The 21,109-nt window shown below is 40.5% G+C and overlaps 1 protein-coding gene across 3 annotated transcripts in view; it reads right to left on the minus strand.

The window, feature by feature from the left end:
• The window catches only part of ELMO3 (engulfment and cell motility 3), a 345,089-nt gene that overhangs the window by 298,582 nt on the left and 25,398 nt on the right, over positions 1 to 21,109 (minus strand). For all 3 annotated transcript variants that reach the window (XM_053702885.1, XM_053702894.1, XM_053702901.1), the window contains exon 2: positions 13,295 to 13,374. In XM_053702885.1, coding sequence (XP_053558860.1) covers positions 13,295 to 13,372 — 78 coding nt within the window. In that variant the 5' untranslated portion in view covers positions 13,373 to 13,374. The remainder of the gene's footprint in view (positions 1 to 13,294; positions 13,375 to 21,109) is intronic.

Genomic DNA, 21,109 nt, shown 5'->3' on the forward strand with positions numbered 1-21,109 from the left:
ACTTAAAATAATTAACCCCTAATCTTCCGACCGCAAATCGCCGCCACCTACGTTATCCCTATGTACCCCTAATCTGCTACCCCTAACATCGCCGACCCCTATGTTATATTTATTAACCCCTAATCTGCCCCCCACAACGTCGCCGACACCTACCTACACTTATTAACCCCTAATCTGCCGAGCGGACCTGAGCGCTACTATAATAAAGTTATTAACCCCTAATCCGCCTCACTAACCCTATCATAAATAGTATTAACCCCTAATCTGCCCTCCCTAACATCGCCGACACCTACCTTCAATTATTAACCCCTAATCTGCCGACCGGAGCTCACCGCTATTCTAATAAATGTATTAACCCCTAAAGCTAAGTCTAACCCTAACACTAACACCCCCCTAAGTTAAATATAATTTTTATCTAACGAAATAAATTAACTCTTATTAAATAAATAATTCCTATTTAAAGCTAAATACTTACCTGTAAAATAAATCCTAATATAGCTACAATATAAATTATAATTATATTATACCTATTTTAGGATTAATATTTATTTTACAGGCAACTTTGTAATTATTTTAACCAGGTACAATAGCTATTAAATAGTTAAGAACTATTTAATAGTTACCTAGTTAAAATAATTACAAATTTACCTGTAAAATAAATCCTAACCTAAGATATAATTAAACCTAACACTACCCTATCAATAAAATAATTAAATAAACTACCTACAATTACCTACAATTAACCTAACACTACACTATCAATAAATTAATTAAACACAATTGCTACAAATAAATAAAATTAAATAAACTATCTAAAGTACAAAAAATAAAAAAGAACTAAGTTACAGAAAATAATAAAATATTTACAAACATAAGAAAAATATTACAACAATTTTAAACTAATTACACCTACTCTAAGCCCCCTAATAAAATAACAAAGCCCCCCAAAATAAAAAATTCCCTACCCTATTCTAAAATACAAATATTACAAGCTCTTTTACCTTACCAGCCCTGAACAGGGCCCTTTGCGGGGCATGCCCCAAGAATTTCAGCTCTTTTGCCTGTAAAAAAAAACATACTATACCCCCCCCCCAACATTACAACCCACCACCCACATACCCCTAATCTAACCCAAACCCCCCTTAAATAAACCTAACACTACCCCCCTGATGATCTTCCTACCTTGTCTTCACCATGCCAGGTTCACCGATCCGTCCTGGCTCCAAGATCTTCATCCAACCCAAGCGGGGGCTAGACATCCACTGAAGAAGTCCAGAAGAGGGTCCAAAGTCTTCCTCCTATCCGGCAAGAAGAGGACATCCGGACCGGCAAACATCTTCTCCAAGCGGCATCTTCTATCTTCTTCCATCCGATGACGACCGGCTCCATCTTGAAGACCTCCAGCGCGGATCCATCCTCTTCTTCCGACGACTAGACGACGAATGACGGTTCCTTTAAGGGACGTCATCCAAGATGGCGTCCCTCGAATTCCGATTGGCTGATAGGATTCTATCAGCCAATCGGAATTAAGGTAGGAATTTTCTGATTGGCTGATGGAATCAGCCAATCAGAATATAGTTCAATCCGATTGGCTGATCCAATCAGCCAATCAGATTGAGCTCGCATTCTATTGGCTGTTCCGATCAGCCAATAGAATGCGAGCTCAATCTGATTGGCTGATTGGATCAGCCAATCGGATTGAACTATATTCTGATTGGCTGATTCCATCAGCCAATCAGAAAATTCCTACCTTAATTCCGATTGGCTGATAGAATCCTATCAGCCAATCGGAATTCGAGGGACGCCATCTTGGATGACGTCCCTTAAAGGAACCGTCATTCGTCGTCTAGTCGTCGGAAGAAGAGGATGGATCCGCGCTGGAGGTCTTCAAGATGGAGCCGGTCGTCATCGGATGGAAGAAGATAGAAGATGCCGCTTGGAGAAGATGTTTGCCGGTCCGGATGTCCTCTTCTTGCCGGATAGGAGGAAGACTTTGGACCCTCTTCTGGACTTCTTCAGTGGATGTCTAGCCCCCGCTTGGGTTGGATGAAGATCTTGGAGCCAGGACGGATCGGTGAACCTGGCATGGTGAAGACAAGGTAGGAAGATCATCAGGGGGGTAGTGTTAGGTTTATTTAAGGGGGGTTTGGGTTAGATTAGGGGTATGTGGGTGGTGGGTTGTAATGTTGGGGGGGGGGTATAGTATGTTTTTTTTTACAGGCAAAAGAGCTGAAATTCTTGGGGCATGCCCCGCAAAGGGCCCTGTTCAGGGCTGGTAAGGTAAAAGAGCTTGTAATATTTGTATTTTAGAATAGGGTAGGGAATTTTTTATTTTGGGGGGCTTTGTTATTTTATTAGGGGGCTTAGAGTAGGTGTAATTAGTTTAAAATTGTTGTAATATTTTTCTTATGTTTGTAAATATTTTATTATTTTCTGTAACTTAGTTCTTTTTTATTTTTTGTACTTTAGATAGTTTATTTAATTTTATTTATTTGTAGCAATTGTGTTTAATTAATTTATTGATAGTGTAGTGTTAGGTTAATTGTAGGTAATTGTAGGTAGTTTATTTAATTATTTTATTGATAGGGTAGTGTTAGGTTTAATTATATCTTAGGTTAGGATTTATTTTACAGGTAAATTTGTAATTATTTTAACTAGGTAACTATTAAATAGTTCTTAACTATTTAATAGCTATTGTACCTGGTTAAAATAATTACAAAGTTGCCTGTAAAATAAATATTAATCCTAAAATAGGTATAATATAATTATAATTTATATTGTAGCTATATTAGGATTTATTTTACAGGTAAGTATTTAGCTTTAAATAGGAATTATTTATTTAATAAGAGTTAATTTATTTCGTTAGATAAAAATTATATTTAACTTAGGGGGGTGTTAGTGTTAGGGTTAGACTTAGCTTTAGGGGTTAATACATTTATTAGAATAGCGGTGAGCTCCGGTCGGCAGATTAGGGGTTAATAATTGAAGGTAGGTGTCGGCGATGTTAGGGAGGGCAGATTAGGGGTTAATACTATTTATGATAGGGTTAGTGAGGCGGATTAGGGGTTAATAACTTTATTATAGTAGCGCTCAGGTCCGCTCGGCAGATTAGGGGTTAATAAGTGTAGGTAGGTGTCGGCGACGTTGTGGGGGGCAGATTAGGGGTTAATAAATATAACATAGGGGTCGGCGATGTTAGGGGTAGCAGATTAGGGGTACATAGGGATAACGTAGGTGGCGGCGGTTTACGGAGCGGCAGATTAGGGGTTAAAAGTGTAATGCAGGGGTCAGCGATAGCGGGGGCGGCAGATTAGGGGTTAATAAGTGTAAGGTTAGGGGTGTTTAGACTCGGGGTACATGTTAGGGTGTTAGGTGCAGACTTAGGAGGTGTTTCCCCATAGGAAACAATGGGGCTGCGTTAGGAGCTGAACGCTGCTTTTTTGCAGGTGTTAGGTTTTTTTTCAGCTCAAACAGCCCCATTGTTTCCTATGGGAGAATCGTGCACGAGCACGTTTTTGATGCCGGCCGCGTCCGTAAGCAACTCTGGTATCGAGAGTTGCATTTGCGGTAAAAATGCTCTACGCTCCTTTTTTGGAGCCTAACGCAGCATTTGTTTGAACTCTCGATACCAGAGTTAAATTTATGGTGCGGCCAGAAAAAAACCCGCGGAGCGTTAACAGCCCTTTTACCGCCGAACTCTAAATCTAGGCCAGTGTGTATTCAATCTATACACGAGTTGAAACATAAAATAATCACATACACACTATTGTTGAAGTACTCTTATTGACCCAGATTCAAACCCTGAACAATGGGGAATTTGTATAGAGTATCAATATTTATACCACAACTGTAACCACTAGAGCACCTGTAGTTATCACGATCTATACCATCTGTGATTTTATTTAATATAGCATACTCTTTTGTTCTTGTTTAGGAACCAGGTATTTCTGACAAGCCATTATTTTCACTAGCTTCTTATACTCATTGGTTTAACTCTCCCACACGAAACCATTTATTAATATGAGAGGACTTATTACTGTCGTTTTTGTCAGTGATTAGTATCCTCTTTTGTCCGCACATTTAATTTTCCTGATTGTCTTATTTGAAGATTACTCAGAGGCGATAGGTTTACACAATCAGGAGGTTATTATTTTTCAGCTCTTGTGTTGCTTTTATATATATGTCCCAGTGGGTCCTTTATTTTAATTTCTTCATTAAAAGTTATGTTTTAATTCTTTTTGTTCTCTCCTTTTAGTCTTGGCAGAGATTGCTATATGTGCAGTCTTTTCTGTGGATTTCTATTCTCCACAATTTGTATTTTCGAAGGAATTAAACTGTCCGAGTCTGAGATTTCACCCTCAGAGGCTACCAATGTATCTTCCTCATCAGACTTATGAGAAACAGCAACAAGGCTAGCCTGCCCTTGAACAGAAACCTTTCTATCTGAATCTCTAAATTTCCTCTTGCGCTTCCCCTGTAGCATGGGAATAGCAGCCAATGCTGCAGATACAGCAGAAGATACCTGGGCAGCAATTTCTACTTGCAAATATACTCCCCCAGGAGATTAAGAGAAACCACAGGGCACTGCATGTGACGCCAATGAGGTTCGGGACGTCTGAGGAGAAAACTGTGGCATTGCTTGAACAGCATCATCCTGAGAGACTGTTGGCTCTGAAACAAAAAGTCTGTCTTTATTCTTTAAAGTTCTATCTATACATGAAGAACAAAATGGCAAGGGTGACACAATTGGATTATCCTCACAAATTGGACACCTATCCATGGGAACAGTAACCTGTTCCATGATATAATTTTAAATAAATTAAAAACTATTAAAAAAAATGAATGTATAAGTAAGAAACCAAATAAATAAATAACTGCGTGTCTAGAGAGGATGTTTCCCCAATAAAAAGGTTAAAAGGACCGCCACAATAAATATAATTTATTCAAACCCTGATAAGCCCCTCTACACCTTAGCTCTGAAACTGAGGTGCCTACCTGCTCCTACGATGTCGAATGGAGCGTCAGTAATTTCCCTGAAGAGTTTAGGCTTCTCCTCTTCACTCCGTGTCCTCACTACAAAAACCAGCTCTGCATCTGCTGTAGCAAACAGAACTCAAGTAAACACATCACCAGTCTGAAGCTGCGTCTGTAGATTACTGAAACTGCGCGCTTCAGACCAGAAGAGAAGCCTCAGGGAAATGGAGCCGTTTTCTGTAGCAATATAAAAGCGCAACTGACAAATATCGCAGCATATGCAAACTTTTTAAAGGGAACCCCACACACACTCAGCTCACAATAAAATAATACCAACAATAAGGGGTTAATTCTTCCTGTCATAACGAAGATAACTCCAGTCTCTGTCACACAGCATAGTGCCTGCCTCTGCCCAAAAAGATCCTGAGCTCAGGATACTGTACCCAAAACATTGCAGTCTTAATAAATTGAGGGAATCCCTGTAATGGTTACCCCTTCAGTGCCAGCCTCCTCCCAGAAGACCCAAGGCACTTACCTGCACCTCTAGCTGTTCGGCAGAAAGACAGCTCTCATGGTATGGAAGGATGCCACTCCTTACAGTGACCTGTGGAAAAAAAGAAAGAATCAGAGTAAACCTACTCTGGCTTTCGATACCAGGGCAGCAACATGTTAGGAAAACGCAGCAAAGCCCACTTCACAAGTTCCTAATTGCTTAAAAGCCACCACTGCCCTACTGAAGGGACTAATGTGGAGTACGGCTAGACCCCATATTGACAGGAAAGGTCAGAGTAAACCTACTCTGACTTTCAAATTAAAATCTTGATTGAAGTGAAATAAATCCAATCTTCTTCATCTCCTCCTTGCACCGAAGGCAAAGATAATGACTGGGGTTTGTGGGAAGGGGAGTGATACTTAACAGCTTGGCTGTGGTGCTCTTTGCCTCCTCCTGCTGGCCAGGAGTGATATTTCCAACAGTAATTGAGGACGCCGTGGACTCACCATATCTTAGGAAAGAAATTGCATGCTTTATCTGAATAATGAAAGTTTAATTTTTACTTAAGTGTCCCTTTAAAGTGAAAGTCAATCCTAGCATTTGTCAAACCCTAGGATTGACCATTGAAACAAATAAAGGGGACTTTCATTCATGAAGTATAAAATACGCTGTTTTGCTATGAGGTGACGTTTCCACCTCTTAGCAAATAGCGTGCAGGAAATCTGGCTCCCAAGGGCGCCAAGACAGATTTCCCACACGGCTATTGGCTAAGAGGTGAAAACCTCACCTCTCTAGCAAAACAGCGTTCTGCATTGGGCTGCCTTAGCAGCTCAGAATGGTGAACGCTTGAAACAAATAAAGGAGCTTTCTGTATGAAGTATTTTATACTAAATGAATGAAAGTTCCCTTTATTTGTTTCAATGGTCAATCCTAGCATTTCACAAACGTTAGGATTGACTTTCACTTTAATATGTAAAAACTAAATTTATGCTTACCTGATAAATTACTTACTTTTAAGATATGACGAGTCCACGGATTTCATCCTTACTTGTGGGATATTAACCTCCTGCTAACAGGAAGTAGCAAAGAGCACCACAGCAGAGCTGTATATATAGACCCTCCCCTTCCCCTCCACCCTCAGTCATTCGGCCGAAGGTTAATAATTACATAAAATGTAATTCCCCATAGGAATCAATGGGGCTGCGTTACTGAGTTTTACGCTGCTTTTTTGCAGGTGTTAAGACTTTTTTCAGCCGGCTCTCCCCGTTGATTCCTTTGGGGAAATCATGCATGAGCACGTTACACCAGCTCACCGCTAACGTAAGCAGCGCTGGTATTGGAGTGCAGTAATGAGCAAAATTTTGCTCAACGCTCACTTCTTGTCTGGCTTGTCAAAACTTGTAATACTAGCGCTGTCTGTGTCAGGGTGCCAGGAATCAGACAGACGAGAAGTGCAAAAAACTATATTTCTGCTTACCTGATAAATTACTTTATTTTACGATATGACGAGTCCACGGATTTCATCCTTACTTGTGGGATATTAACCTCCTGCTAACAGGAAGTGGCAAAGAGCACCACAGCAGAGCTGTATCTATAGCCCCTCCCCTTCCCCTCCACCCTCAGTCATTCGGCCGAAGGTTATAGGAAGAGAAAAGGAAAGGCTAAAAAGGTGCAGAGGTGACTGAAGTTTTCAAAAAATAAAATAAACCTGTCTTAAAATAACAGGGAGGGCCGTGGACTCGTCATATCGTAAAAGAAAGTAATTTATCAGGTAAGCATAAATTTAGTTTTCTTTTACAAAGATATGACGAGTCCACGGATTTCATCCTTACTTGTGGGAAACCAATACCAAAGCAATAGGACACGGATGAAAGGGAGGGACAAGACAGGAACCTAAACGGAAGGCACCACTGCTTGAAGAACCTTTCTCCCAAAGATAGCCTCAGAAGAAGCAAAAGTATCAAATTTGTAAAATTTGGAAAAAGTGTGAAGGGACGACCAAGTCGCAGCCTTACAAATCTGTTCCACAGATGCATCGTTTTTAAAAACCCATGTGGAAGCCACAGCCCTAGTAGAATGAGGCATAATTCTTTCAGGTGGCTGCTGTCCAGCAGTCTCATATGCCAGGCGGATGATACTTCTCAGCCAAAAAGAAAGAGAGGTAGCCGTAGCTTTCTGACCCCTACGCTTTCCAGAATAAACAATGAATAATGAAAATGATTGACAGAAATCCTTAGTTGCCTGTAAGTAAAACTTTAAGGCACGGACCACGTCCAAGTTATGCAACAGACGCTCCTTCTTAGAAGACGGATTAGGACACAAGGAAGCAACAACAATTTCCTGATTAAAATTCTTATTCCAAACAACCTTAGGAAGGAACCCAGGTTTGGTACGTAAAACCACCTTATCAGAATGAAATATGAGATAAGGCGAATAACACTAATAATGAAAGCTCAGAAACTCTTCGAGCAGAAGAAATAGCAACCAAAAACAGAACTTTCCAAGATAATAGTTTAATATCTATGGAATGCATAGGTTCAAACGGAACCCCTTGCAGAACTCGAAGAACTAAATTCAAACTCCAGGGAGGAGTAATAGGTCTAAATACAGGCTTAATTCTAGATAGAGCCTGACAAAAAGACTGAACATCTGATACATTTGCCAAAAGTTTGTGAAACAGAATTGACAAAGCTGAAATTTGTCCCTTTAAGGAACTTGCTGATAACCCTTTCTCCAATCCTTCTTGGAGAAAAGGCAAAATCCTAGGAATCCTAACTTTACTCCATGAGTAACCCTTGGATTTACACCAATAAAGATATTTACGATCTTACTAGTGACAGGCTTTCTTGCCTGTATCAAAGTATTGATAACTGAATCAGAGAATCCTCGCTTCGATAAAATCAAGTGTTCAATCTCCACACAGTCAGTTGCAGGGAAATTAGATTTGGATGTTGGAAAGGACCTTGAATGAGAAGGTCCTGTCTCAACGGAAGTTTCCACGGTGGCAGAGAGGACATGTCCACTAGATCCGCATACCAAGTCCTGCGTGGCCACGCAGGCGCTATCAGGATCACTGAAGCTCTCTCCTGTTTGATTCGAGCAATCACACGTGGGAGGAGAGGAAACGGCGGAAACACATAAGCTAGGCTAAACAACCAAAGTACTGCCAAGGCATCTATCAGTTCGGCCTGAGGATCCCTTGACCGGGATCCGTATCTTGGAAGCTTGGCATTCTGACGAGATGCCATCAAATCCAATTCCGGTCTGCCCCATCTGATAATCAATGAGGCAAATACCTCCGGGTGAAGTTCCCACCCCCCCCCCAGATGAAAAGTCTGCTTCCCAGTTCTCTACCCCTGGGATGTAGATCGCTGACAGATGACAAGAGTGGGCCTCTGCTCAACTGATTATCTTGGATACTTCTATCATCGCTAAGGAACTCCTTGTTCCCCCCTGATGATTGACATATGCCACAGTCATTATGTTGTCCAACTGGAATCTGATGAATTTGGCCGAAGCCAACTGAGGCCACGCCTGAAGCGCACTGAATATTGCTCTCAGTTCCAGAATATTGATTGGAAGTAGAGACTCCACCTGAGTCCAAATACCCTGAGCCTACAGGAAGTTCCAAACTGCACCCCAGCCCAGAAGGCTGGCATCTGTTGTCACTATCACCCACGAGGGTCTGCGGAAACAAGTCCCCTGGGACAGATGATCTGGCGACAACCACCAAAGAAAAGAGTTTCTGATCTCTTGATCCAGAATTATCTTTGGAGATAAATCCGCATAATCCCCATTCCACTGACTGAGCATGCACAGTTGCAGTGGTCTGAGATGAAAGCGAGCAAACGGAACAATGTCCATTGCCGCTACCATTAATCCGATTACCTCCATACACTGAGCCACTGATGGCCGAGGAATGGACAGAAGTGCTCGGCAAGTATTCAAAATCTTTGATTTTCTGACCTCCGTCAGAAATACTTTCATGGCTACCGAGTCTATCAGAGTTCCCAAGAAAGGAACCCTTGTCTGTGGAACAAGTGAACTCTTCTCTATGTTCACCTTCCAGCCGAGAGTTCTCAGAAAAGACAACACTGTGCCCGTGTGAGATTTAGTCAGATGATATGTTGACACCTGAATCAGAATATCGTCCAGATAAGGCGCCACCGCTATCCCTTGCGGTCTGAGAACCGCCAAAAGAGACCCTAGAACCTTTGTGAAGATTCTGGGTGCTGTGGCGAACCAGAAAGGAAGAGCCATGAACTGATAATGTTTGTCCAAGAAGGCAAACCTTAGAAACCGATGATGATCTTTGTGGATTGGAATATGAAGGTAAGCATCCTTCAAATCCACGGTAGTCATATATTGACCCTCCTGGATCATTGGCAAAATCGTTCGAATTGTCTCCATCTTGAATGATGGAACTCTTAGAAATTTGTTTAGACACTTGAGGTCCAACATGGGTCTGAACGTTCCCTCTTTTTTGGGGACCACAAATAGGTTTGAGTAAAACCCCTGTCCCTGTTCCAATTTTGGAACAGGACAGATTACTCCCATAGTAAAAAGGTATTTTACACAGCGTAAGAACGCCTCTCTCTTTATCTGGTTTGCAGATAATTTTGAAAGATGAAATCTCCCTCTTGGGAGAAAATCCTTGAATTTTAATTCATAACCGTGGGTCACTATTTCTAGTGCCCAGGAATCCTGAACATCTCTTGCCCAAGCCTGACCAAAGAAAGAAAGTCTGCCCCCTACTAGATTCGGTCCCGGATTGGGGGCCACCCCTTCATACTGCTTTGTGGAAGAAGAAGAAGAAGAAGCGGGGGTCCTCCTTTAAAGTTCCGAAAGAAACAAAAATTATTCTGTTTACCCCTCATTTTAACCGACCTCTCCTGAGGTAGGGCATGGCCCTTACCTCCTGTAATATCAGAAATGAACTCCTTCAATTCTGGCCCAAAAAGGGTCTTACCTTTAAAGGGAATAACTAAAAGCTTAGGTTTTGATGACACATCAGCAGACCAAGATTTGAGCCATAATGCTCTACGTGCTAAAATAGCAAATCCTGCATTTTTTTCCGCTAATTTAGCAATTTGAAAATCGGCATCAGTAATAAAAAAAACTAGCTAGCTTAAGAGCCTTAAAGGGACACTAAACCCAAAATTTTTCTTTCATGATTCAGGTAGAGAATACAATTTTAAACAACTTTCCAATTTACTTCTATTATCTAATTTGCTTCATTTTTAAGATATCCTTCATTGAAGAAATAGCAATGTACATGTGTGAGCCAATCACACAAGGCATCTATGTGCAGCCACCAATCAGCAGCTACTGAGCCTATCTAGATATGCTTTTCAGCAAAGAATATCAAGATAATGAAGCAAATTAGATAAAAGAAGTCAATTAGAAAGTTATTTAAAATTCCATGCTCTTTTCAAATCATGAAAGAAAAAATGTGGGTTTCATGTCCCTTTAATTCTATCTAGAATGTCATCTAATGGAGTCTCAACCTAAGAGACTCTTCTAGAGCCTCAAACCAAAAAGCTGCTGCAGTAGTTACTGGAACAATGCAAGCCGTAGGTTGTAAAAGAAATCCCTGATTAACAAATAATTTCTTTAGTAGACCCTCTAATTTCTTATCCATAGGATCCTTGAAAGCACAACTATCCTCAATGGGTATAGTAGTATGCTTAGCTAGGAAAGATATAGCTCCCTCTACCTTAGGGACCATTTGCCATGAGTCCCGAATGGTATCTGATATAGGAAACATTTTCTTAAAATTAGGAGAGGGAGAAAACGTATACTTGGTCTATCCCATTCCTTACTAATAATTTCCGAAATTCTCTTAGGAACCGGAAAAACATCAGTGTAAGTAGGAACTTCCAAATATTTATCGATTTTACACAATTTCTCTGGAGGAATCACAATAGGATCACAATCATCCAGAGTCGCTAAAACCTCCCTAAGCAACAGGCGGAGGTGTTCAAGCTTAAATTTAAATGACATAGCATCCGAATCTGTCTGAGGCAAAACATTCCCTGAATCAGAAATTTCACCCTCAGACAGTAATTCCCTGATCCCCAACTCAGAGCACTGTGAGGGAACATCGGAAATAGCTAATAAAGCATTAGAGGATTCAGTATTTACATTAATACTTGACCTACTGCATTTACCCTGCAACACTGGTAATTTAGACAATACCTCTGTAAGGGTAGTTGACATAACTGCAGCCATCTCCTGCAGAGTAAAGGAATTAGACGCACTAGAAGTACTAGGCGTCGCTTGTGTGGGCATAAAAGGTTGTGACACTTGGGGAGAATTGGAGGGCATATCCTGATTCTCTTCAGACTGAGAATCATCCCTAGGCACACTTACTTTATTTAAAATATGCTTTTTACATTGTAAAGCCCTTTCAGTACAAAAGTTACACAATGTTAGAGGGGGTTGCACAATAGCTTCTAAACACATAGAACAATGAGAAACCTCAATGTCAGACATGTTGAACAGACAAGCAATACCACAAAAGTCGTTTAAACACTTATTTATAGCATAAAATAAACATCAGAAAAAACGTGTACTGTGCCTTTAAAAAAAGAAAAAATGAACAATTTTTCAAAAATGCACAAAAAACGTTAAATTATTCCCAAATTTAACTTAATATCGTTGGTTAATCCAAAAATGACTGCACCCAGAAGCAAGGGCAGAAATAAGGCTTTAGAAGTACTTATATCAACATGTAGTCAAAAATAGATAAAAATACACTCTGCACCTCGCCACAGCTCTGCTGTGGTGCCTACCTGCCCCCAGGGTACTTCAAATCAAGTTTCCAACCCTTCAGACCAGCTACACAGTCCAGGAGCCACCAAGTTACTGTTTGCTGCTGCTAAGCCTGAAGAAATTGCGCCAAAATAGGCTCTGCCCCTTAAGGTCAAAAGTCAGAGTAGGCCTAAACAACACCGCATGGAAATGCAGTTTTGCACTAAAGTAAAAATACACACACAATATAACCCTCAAGCATAAAACCAATAAGTTTTAAGTGCCAAAAAATAAAAAACATAAAACATTGTTTTTTATATTGTCTCCCATGTCACATAATGCCCAAATATCAACTAATGATCAATATAAAATAGGGACTCCAGTAACACCCCTCTTATTAAAATAGGTTTTACTGCATTACTGCATACCCCATTCCCATACAGGGAAATAATGCCAGTCAGTTCTGATACACCAAGTCTCCTAAGAAAAAAAGGCTGCACATACCTTAATGCTGCTTGTAGCATGAAACCGGTCTCCACACTGAAGATGTCTCATGGTTACCTTCAGAAGTCTTGTGGGAACCAGCGTGGATCTTAGTTACAAATGCTAAGATCAAACCTCAGGGCAGAAATCTTCTTCCATATCCCCCTGAGGAAAATAGTACGCACCGGTACCATTTAAAATAAAAAACTTCTTGATTGAAGAAACTAAAACTAACACCTCACTTTACCATGTCTTCCTAGTATAACACAGGCAAAGAGAATGACTGGGGGTGGAGGGGAAGGAGAGGGGCTATAGGCTATATATACAGCTCTGCTGTGGTGCTCTTTGCCACTTCCTGTTAGCAGGAGGTTAATATCCCACAAGTAAGGATGAAATCCATGAACTCGTCATATCTTTGTAAAAGAAATATCCTGTTTTGATAATTTTACCTTCGTATGGATCAGTAAGGTGTGCTTATCAGATATAGTATTTGGTTTACTGAATAGACTTTGATCACTGCTATGATTTCTTGGGTGTAACTTGCCACATCTGTCATGTAACTGGGTGGATCACAAGCTGTGCACACATTACCTGGTTCAGTTCAATCAGCTGTGGATAAGCTCCCATCATCTGGATGGCGATTTTAACAATATTCTTTGCAGGCTCCATGTCTGTGGAAAGAGGAAATCTTTTAACACCTTAAACAATTGAGCTTTTTAATAGCCAGTAAAAACCTTTGAGTTATCAAGAGCACTCCATTAAATGGACATGGAAATAAAAAAATTACTTTCAGATAGCATGAACAATAAAAACAAATCCCAATTTACTCCTGTAGTCAACTTTACCTTATGCTCTAGGTGTCCTTTACTGAAACTTAGATCCGTTCCATGATAATGCACTGAGGTAGGTTCAGGATCATGCATATGTCTTAAAGGGACTTAAAACACTAAATACATTTTAGTGAGGTTAATTCCCCCTCCCTCTAGTCATGGGTTCCACCTTGTTGAAATCTAGCTTTTACTGCATTCCAATGCTGATGTGTTTTTGCACATGCACAGCAACTTTCCTTCAGATACCTGCAGTGAAACCTAGGTTCCAAAATAGTAGCACTCTTAACTAGTGGGAAGTGCATGAAATGTATTTGGTGTTTAACCCCTTAGCAACCAGCGATGTACCCTGTACGACGCTGGTCACTATGCCCTTTAGGACCAGCAACGAACCCTGTACGTCGCTGCAGTCCTGGGCTTCTCTCTACCGCTATTTCGCTAAAAATAGCGAGATTGCTCTATTTCTGCATGATGCACGATCGTTGGTGGGTGGGTTGGAGGGTAAGGAGGGAGGCGGGTGGGCGGCCCATTGCTGTAGGGGGCCGGAGGAGGGCGGGAGCGGGTGGCTACAAGGAATGCAAAAAAACTTACCTGCATCATTGAGGGGGAAGGAGGGAGGAGGGGCAATGAGGGGGATCCTATGTGGGATCCGTTGCCAGAAACGGATCTGGGAGGGGGTAGGGTATTGAGATGAGGCAGCTACACTACAGAAAAAAATAAAAATATGCTTACCTGATAAATGTATTTCTTTCCGTATATGGTGAGTCCACAATGTCATCATTTACTGTTGGGAATATCACTCCTGGCCAGCAGGAGGAGGCAATGAGCACCACAGCCAAGCTGTTAAGTATCACTCCCCTTCCCACAAACCCCAGTCATTCGACCAAAGGTAAATGGAGAAAAAGGAGTAACACAAGGTGTAGAGGTGCCTAAGGTTTAGTAAAAAGTAACTGTCTTAAAATAAAGGGCAGGATCGTGGACTCACCATATCCGGAAATAAATAAATTTATCAGGTAAGCATACATTTTGTTTTCTTTCCTAAGATATGGTGAGTCCACGACAACATAATTTACTGTTGGGAACTAATACCGAAGCTAGAGGACACAGATGACTAGGGAGGGACAAGACAGGGAACCTAAACAGAAGGCACCACAGCTTGAAGAACCTTTTTCCCAAAAGAAGCCTCAGCCGAGGCAAAAGTATCAAATTTGTAACATTTTGAAAAAAGTATGCAAAGAGGACCAAGTTGCAGCCTTGCAAATCTGTTCCACAGAAGCTTGAAATCCCAAGAAGAGACAGCCCTCGTGGAATGAGCCGTAATTCTCTCAGGAGGCTACTGACCAGCAGTCTCATAAGCAAAACAAATTATACTTCTCAACCAGAGACAAAGAGAAGTAGCAGTAGCTTTCTGACCTTTACGTTTCCCAGAGAAACAAACAGACAGGGCAGAAGACTGGTGAAAATACTTAGTCGCCTGTAGATAAAATTTGAAAGCACGCACAACGTCCAAATTGTATAACAAACGTTCCTTATGAGAAGAAGGACTAGGACATAGTGAAGCAACAATAATTTCCTGATTAATATTTCTGTCCGAAACCACCTTAGGAAGAAAGCCTAACTTAGTTCGAAGAACCGCCTTATCAGCATGAAAGATAAGATATGGCAAATCACACTGCAAAGCAGAGAGTTCCGAAACGCTCTGAGCAGAAGAGATAGCAAAAAGAAAAAAAGCCCTCCAAGATAACAATTTAATATCTATGTAATGCAATGGCTCAAATGGAGGCTGCTGCAAAACTTTAAGTTTAAGCTGCAAAACTTTAACTTTTAGAAGTTTAAGGCTCCAAGGAGGAGCAACAGACTTAAACACAGGCCTGATTCTGACCAAGGCCTGACAAAAAACTTGCACATCTGGCATTCTCCAGACCTTCCTGAAGAAAGGACAAAATCTTAGGAATCCTGACCCTACTCCAAGAGTAGCTATTGGATTCACACCAAAAAAGATATTTACACCATATCTTATGGTAAATCTTTCTAGTAACAGGCTTGCGAGCCTGAATCATGGCCTCAATTACCGACTCACTAAAAAAAAATAGACATTCAATCTCCAAGCAGTCAGCTTCAGAGAAGCGAGATTTGGATGAAGGAAGGAACCCTGAGTTTGAACGTTCTCTTTCAGAAGCGGGAGAGACGACATCTCCATTAGGTCTGCATATCCGATCCTGCGAGGCCACGCAGGAGCTATTAGAATTGCCAATGCTCTGTCCTTCTTGATACGAGCAATGACTCATGGAAGGAGAGCAAATGGAGGAAATAGGTATGCTAGACTGAAATCCCAAGAAACCACCAGAGTGTCTATCAGGGTGGCCTGCAGATCTCTTGACCTTGAACCGCCCTTGGAAGTTTGCCGTTCTACCGAGACGCCATCAAATCCAGCTCTGGCACCCCCCATTTGAGGATTAAGCTGGAGAACACCTCGGGATGGAGTGCCCACTCCCCAGGATGAAAAGTCTGTCTGCTCAGGAAAACATAATTTATGTAAGAACTTACCTGATAAATTCATTTCTTTCATATTAGCAAGAGTCCATGAGATAGTGACGTATGGGATATACATTCCTACCAGGAGGGGCAAAGTTTCCCAAACCTCAAAATGCCTACAAATACACCCCTCACCACACCCACAAATCAGTTTAATGAATAGCCAAGAAGTGGGGTGATAAGAAAAAAGTGCGAAAGCATAAAAAATAAGGAATTGGAATAATTGTGCTTTATACAAAAAAATCATAACCACCACAAAAAGGGTGGGCCTCATGTACTCTTGCTAATATGAAAGAAATGAATTTATCAGGTAAGTTCTTACATAAATTATGTTTTCTTTCATGTAATTAGCAAGAGTCCATGAGCTAGTGACGTATGGGATAATGACTACCCAAGATGTGGATCTTTCCACGCAAGAGTCACTAGAGAGGGAGGGATAAAATAAAGACAGCCAATTCCGCTGAAAAATAATCCACAAACAAAATAATTTAAATTTTATAATGAAAAAAACTGAAAATATAAGCAGAAGATTCAAACTGAAACAGCTGCCTAAAGTACTTTTCTACCAAAAACAGCTTCAGAAGAAGAAAACACATCAAAATGGTAGAATTTAGTAAAAGTATGCAAAGAAGACCAAGTTGCTGCTTTGCAAATCTGATCAACCGAAGCTCCATTCCTAAACGCCCAGGAAGTAGAAACTGACCTAGTAGAATGAGCTGTAATCCTTTGAGGCGGAGTTTTACCCGACTCGACATAAGCATGATGGATTAAAGATTTCAACCAAGATGCCAAAGAAATGGCAGAGGCCTTCTGACCTTTCCTAGAACCGGAAAAGATAACAAATAGACTAGAAGTCTTTCGGAAAGTCTTAGTAGCTTCAACATAATATTTCAAAGCTCTAACTACATCCAAAGAATGCAATGATTTCTCCTTAGAATTCTTAGGATTAGGACATAATGAAGGAACCACAATTTCTCTACTAATGTTGTTGGAATTCACAACCTTAGGTAAAAATTCAAAAGAAGTTCGCAACACCGCCTTATCCTGGTGAAAAATCAGAAAAGGAGATTCACAAGAAAGAGCAGATAATTCAGAAACTCTTCTGGCAGAAGAGATGGCCAAAAGGAACAAAACTTTCCAAGAAAGTAATTTAATGTCCAATGAATGCATAGGTTCAAATGGAGGAGCTTGAAGAGCCCCCAGAACCAAATTCAAACTCCAAGGAGGAGAAATTGACTTAATAACAGGTTTTATAAGAACCAAAGCTTGTACAAAACAATGAATATCAGGAAGAATAGCAATCTTTCTGTGAAAAAGAACAGAAAGAGCAGAGATTTGTCCTTTCAAGGAACTTGCGGACAAACCTTTATCTAAACCATCCTGAAGAAACTGTAAAATTTTCGGAATTCTAAAAGAATGCCAGGAAAAATGATGAGAAAGACACCAAGAAATATAAGTCTTCCAGACTCTATAATATATCTCCCTAGATACAGATTTACGAGCCTGTAACATAGTATTAATCACAGAGTCAGAGAAACCTCTTTGACTAAGAATCAAGCGTTCAATCTCCATACCTTTAAATTTAAGGATTTGAGATCCTGATGGAAAAAAAGGACCTTGCGACAGAAGGTCTGGTCTTAACGGAAGAGTCCACGGTCGGCAAGAAGCCATCCGGACAAGATCCGCATACCAAAACCTGTGAGGCCATGCTGGAGCTACCAGCAGAACAAACGAGCATTCCATCAGAATCTTGGAGATCACTCTTGGAAGAAGAACTAGAGGGGGAAAGATATAGGCAGGATGATACTTCCAAGGAAGTGACAATGCATCCACTGCTTCCGCTTGAGGATCCCTGGATCTGGACAGATACCTGGGAAGTTTCTTGTTTAGATGAGAGGCCATCAGATCTATTTCTGGAAGTCCCCACATTTGAACAATCTGAAGAAATACCTCTGGGTGAAGAGACCATTCGCCCGGATGCAACGTTTGGCGACTGAGATAATCCGCTTCCCAATTGTCTATACCTGGGATATGAACCGCAGAAACTAGACAGGAGCTGGATTCCGCCCAAACCAGAATTCGAGATACTTCTTTCATAGCTAGAGGACTGTGAGTCCCTCCTTGATGATTGATGTATGCCACAGTTGTGACATTGTCTGTCTGAAAACAAATGAACGATTCTCTCTTCAGAAGAGGCCAAGACTTAAGAGCTCTGAAAATTGCAGTTCCAAAATATTGATCGGTAATCTCACCTCCTGAGATTCCCAAACCCCTTGTGCCGTCAGAGACCCCCACACAGCTCCCCAACCTGTAAGACTTGCATCTGTTGAAATTACAGTCCAGGTCGGAAGAACAAAAGAAGCCCCCTGAACTAAACGATGGTGATCTGTCCACCACGTCAGAGAGTGTCGTACAATCGGTTTTAAAGATATTATTTGAGATATCTTTGTGTAATCCCTGCACCATTGGTTCAGCATACAGAGCTGAAGAGGTCGCATGTGAAAACGAGCAAAGGGGATCGCGTCCGATGCAGCAGTCATAAGACCTAGAATTTCCATGCATAAGGCTACCGAAGGGAATGATTGTGACTGAAGGTTTCGACAAGCTGATAACAATTTTAGACGTCTCTTGTCTGTCAAAGATAGAGTCATGGACACTGAATCTATCTGGAAACCCAAAAAGGTTACCCTTGTCTGAGGAATCAATGAACTTTTTGGTAAATTGATCCTCCAACCATGATCTTGAAGAAACAACACAAGTCGATTCGTATGAGATTCTGCTAAATGTAAAGACTGAGCAAGTACCAAGATATCGTCCAAATAAGGAAATACCACAATACCCTGTTCTCTGATTACAGACAGAAGGGCACCGAGAACCTTCGTAAAAATTCTTGGAGCTGTTGCTAGGCCAAACGGCAGAGCCACAAACTGGTAATGCTTGTCTAGGAAAGAGAATCTCAGAAACTGATAGTGATCTGGATGAATCGGAATATGCAGATATGCATCCTGTAAATCTATTGTAGACATATAATGCCCTTGCTGAACAAAAGGCAGGATAGTCCTTACAGTTACCATTTTGAATGTTGGTATCCTTACATAACGATTCAATATTTTTAGATCCAGAACTGGTCTGAAGGAATTCTCCTTCTTTGGTACAATGAAGAGATTTGAATAAAACCCCATCCCCTGTTCCAGAACTGGAACTGGCATAATTACTCCAGCTAACTCTAGATCTGAAACACAGAAAAAATCTCTTTGCAGGCAGTCTTATCTTGAAACCAATTCTGTACCCTTCTGAAATAATGTTCTGAATCCAAAGATTGTGAACGGAATTGATCCAAATTTCTTTGAAAAAACGTAATCTGCCCCCTACCAGCTGAGCTGGAATGAGGGCCGCACCTTCATGTGGACTTAGGAGCTGGCTTTTATTTTCTAAAAGGCTTGGATTTATTCCAGACTGGAGATGGTTTCCAAACTGAAACCGCTCCTGAGGATGAAGGATCAGGCTTTTGTTCCTTGTTGTGACGAAAGGAACGAAAACGATTATTAGACCTGAATTTACCTTTAGATTTTTTATCCTGTGGTAAAAAAGTTCCTTTCCCTCCAGTAACAGTTGAGATAATAGAGTCCAACTGAGAACCAAATAATTTATTACCCTGGAAAGAAAGGGAAAGCAGAGTAGACTTAGAAGACATATCAGCATTCCAAGTTTTAAGCCATAAAGCTCTTCTAGCTAAAATAGCTAGAGACATATACCTGACATCAACTCTAATGATATCAAAGATGGCATCACAAATAAAATTATTAGCATGTTGAAGAAGAATAATAATGCTATGAGAATTATGATCTGTTACTTGTTGCGCTAAAGCTTCCAACCAAAAAGTTGAAGCTGCAGCAACATCAGCCAATGATATAGCAGGTCTAAGAAGATTACCTGAACACAAATAAGCTTTTCTTAGAAAGGATTCAATTTTCCTATCTAAAGGATCCTTAAAGGAAGTACCATCTTGCTGTAGGAATAGTAGTACGCTTAGCAAGAGTAGAGACAGCCCCATCAACCTTAGGAATTTTGTCCCAAAACTCTAATCTGTCAGATGGCACAGGATATAATTGCTTAAAACGTTTAGAAGGAGTAAATGAATTACCCAAATTATTCCACTCTCTGGAAATTACTTCAGAAATAGCACCAGGAACAGGAAAAACTTCTGGAATAACTACAGGAGATTTAAAAACCTTATCTAAACGTTTAGATTTAGTATCAAGAGGACCAAAATCCTCAATTTCTAAAGCAATTAGGACTTCTTTAAGTAAAGAACGAATAAATTCCATTTGAAATAAATATGAAGATTTATCAGCATCAACCTCTGAGACAGAATCCTCTGAACCAGAAGAACCATTATCAGAATCAGAATGATGATGTTCATTTAAAAATTCATCTGAAAAATGAGAAGTTTTAAAAGACTTTTTATGCATACTAGAAGGAGGAATAACAGACATAGCCTTATTAATGGATTTAGAAACAAAATCTCTTATGTTATCAGGAACACTCTGAGTATTAGATGTTGACGGAACAGCAACAGGTAATGGAACTTTACTAAAGGAAATATTATCTGCATTAATAAGTTTGTCATGACATGCAATACAAACAACAGCTGGAGGAACAGCTACCAAAAGTTTACAGCAGATACACTTAGCTTTGGTAGCTCCAGCACCAGGCAGCGATTTTCCAGAAGTATCTTCTGACTCAGTTGCAACGTGGGACATCTTGCAATATGTAAAAGAAAAAACAACATATAAAGCAAAATTGATCAAATTCCTTAAATTACAGTTTCAGGAATGGGAAAAAATGCCAGTGAACAAGCTTCTAGCAACCAGAAGCAAAAAATAATGAGACTTAAATAATGTGGAGACAAAAGAGACGCCCATATTTTTTTAGCGCCCAATAAGACGCCCACATTATTTGGCGCCTAAATGCTTTTGGCGCCAAAAAATGACGCCACATCCGGAACACCGACACTTTTGGCGCAAAAGGACGTAAAAAATGA

The sequence above is a fragment of the Bombina bombina genome, chromosome 1 (genome assembly GCF_027579735.1).
Source record: "Bombina bombina isolate aBomBom1 chromosome 1, aBomBom1.pri, whole genome shotgun sequence".
NCBI lineage: Eukaryota > Metazoa > Chordata > Amphibia > Anura > Bombinatoridae > Bombina > Bombina bombina.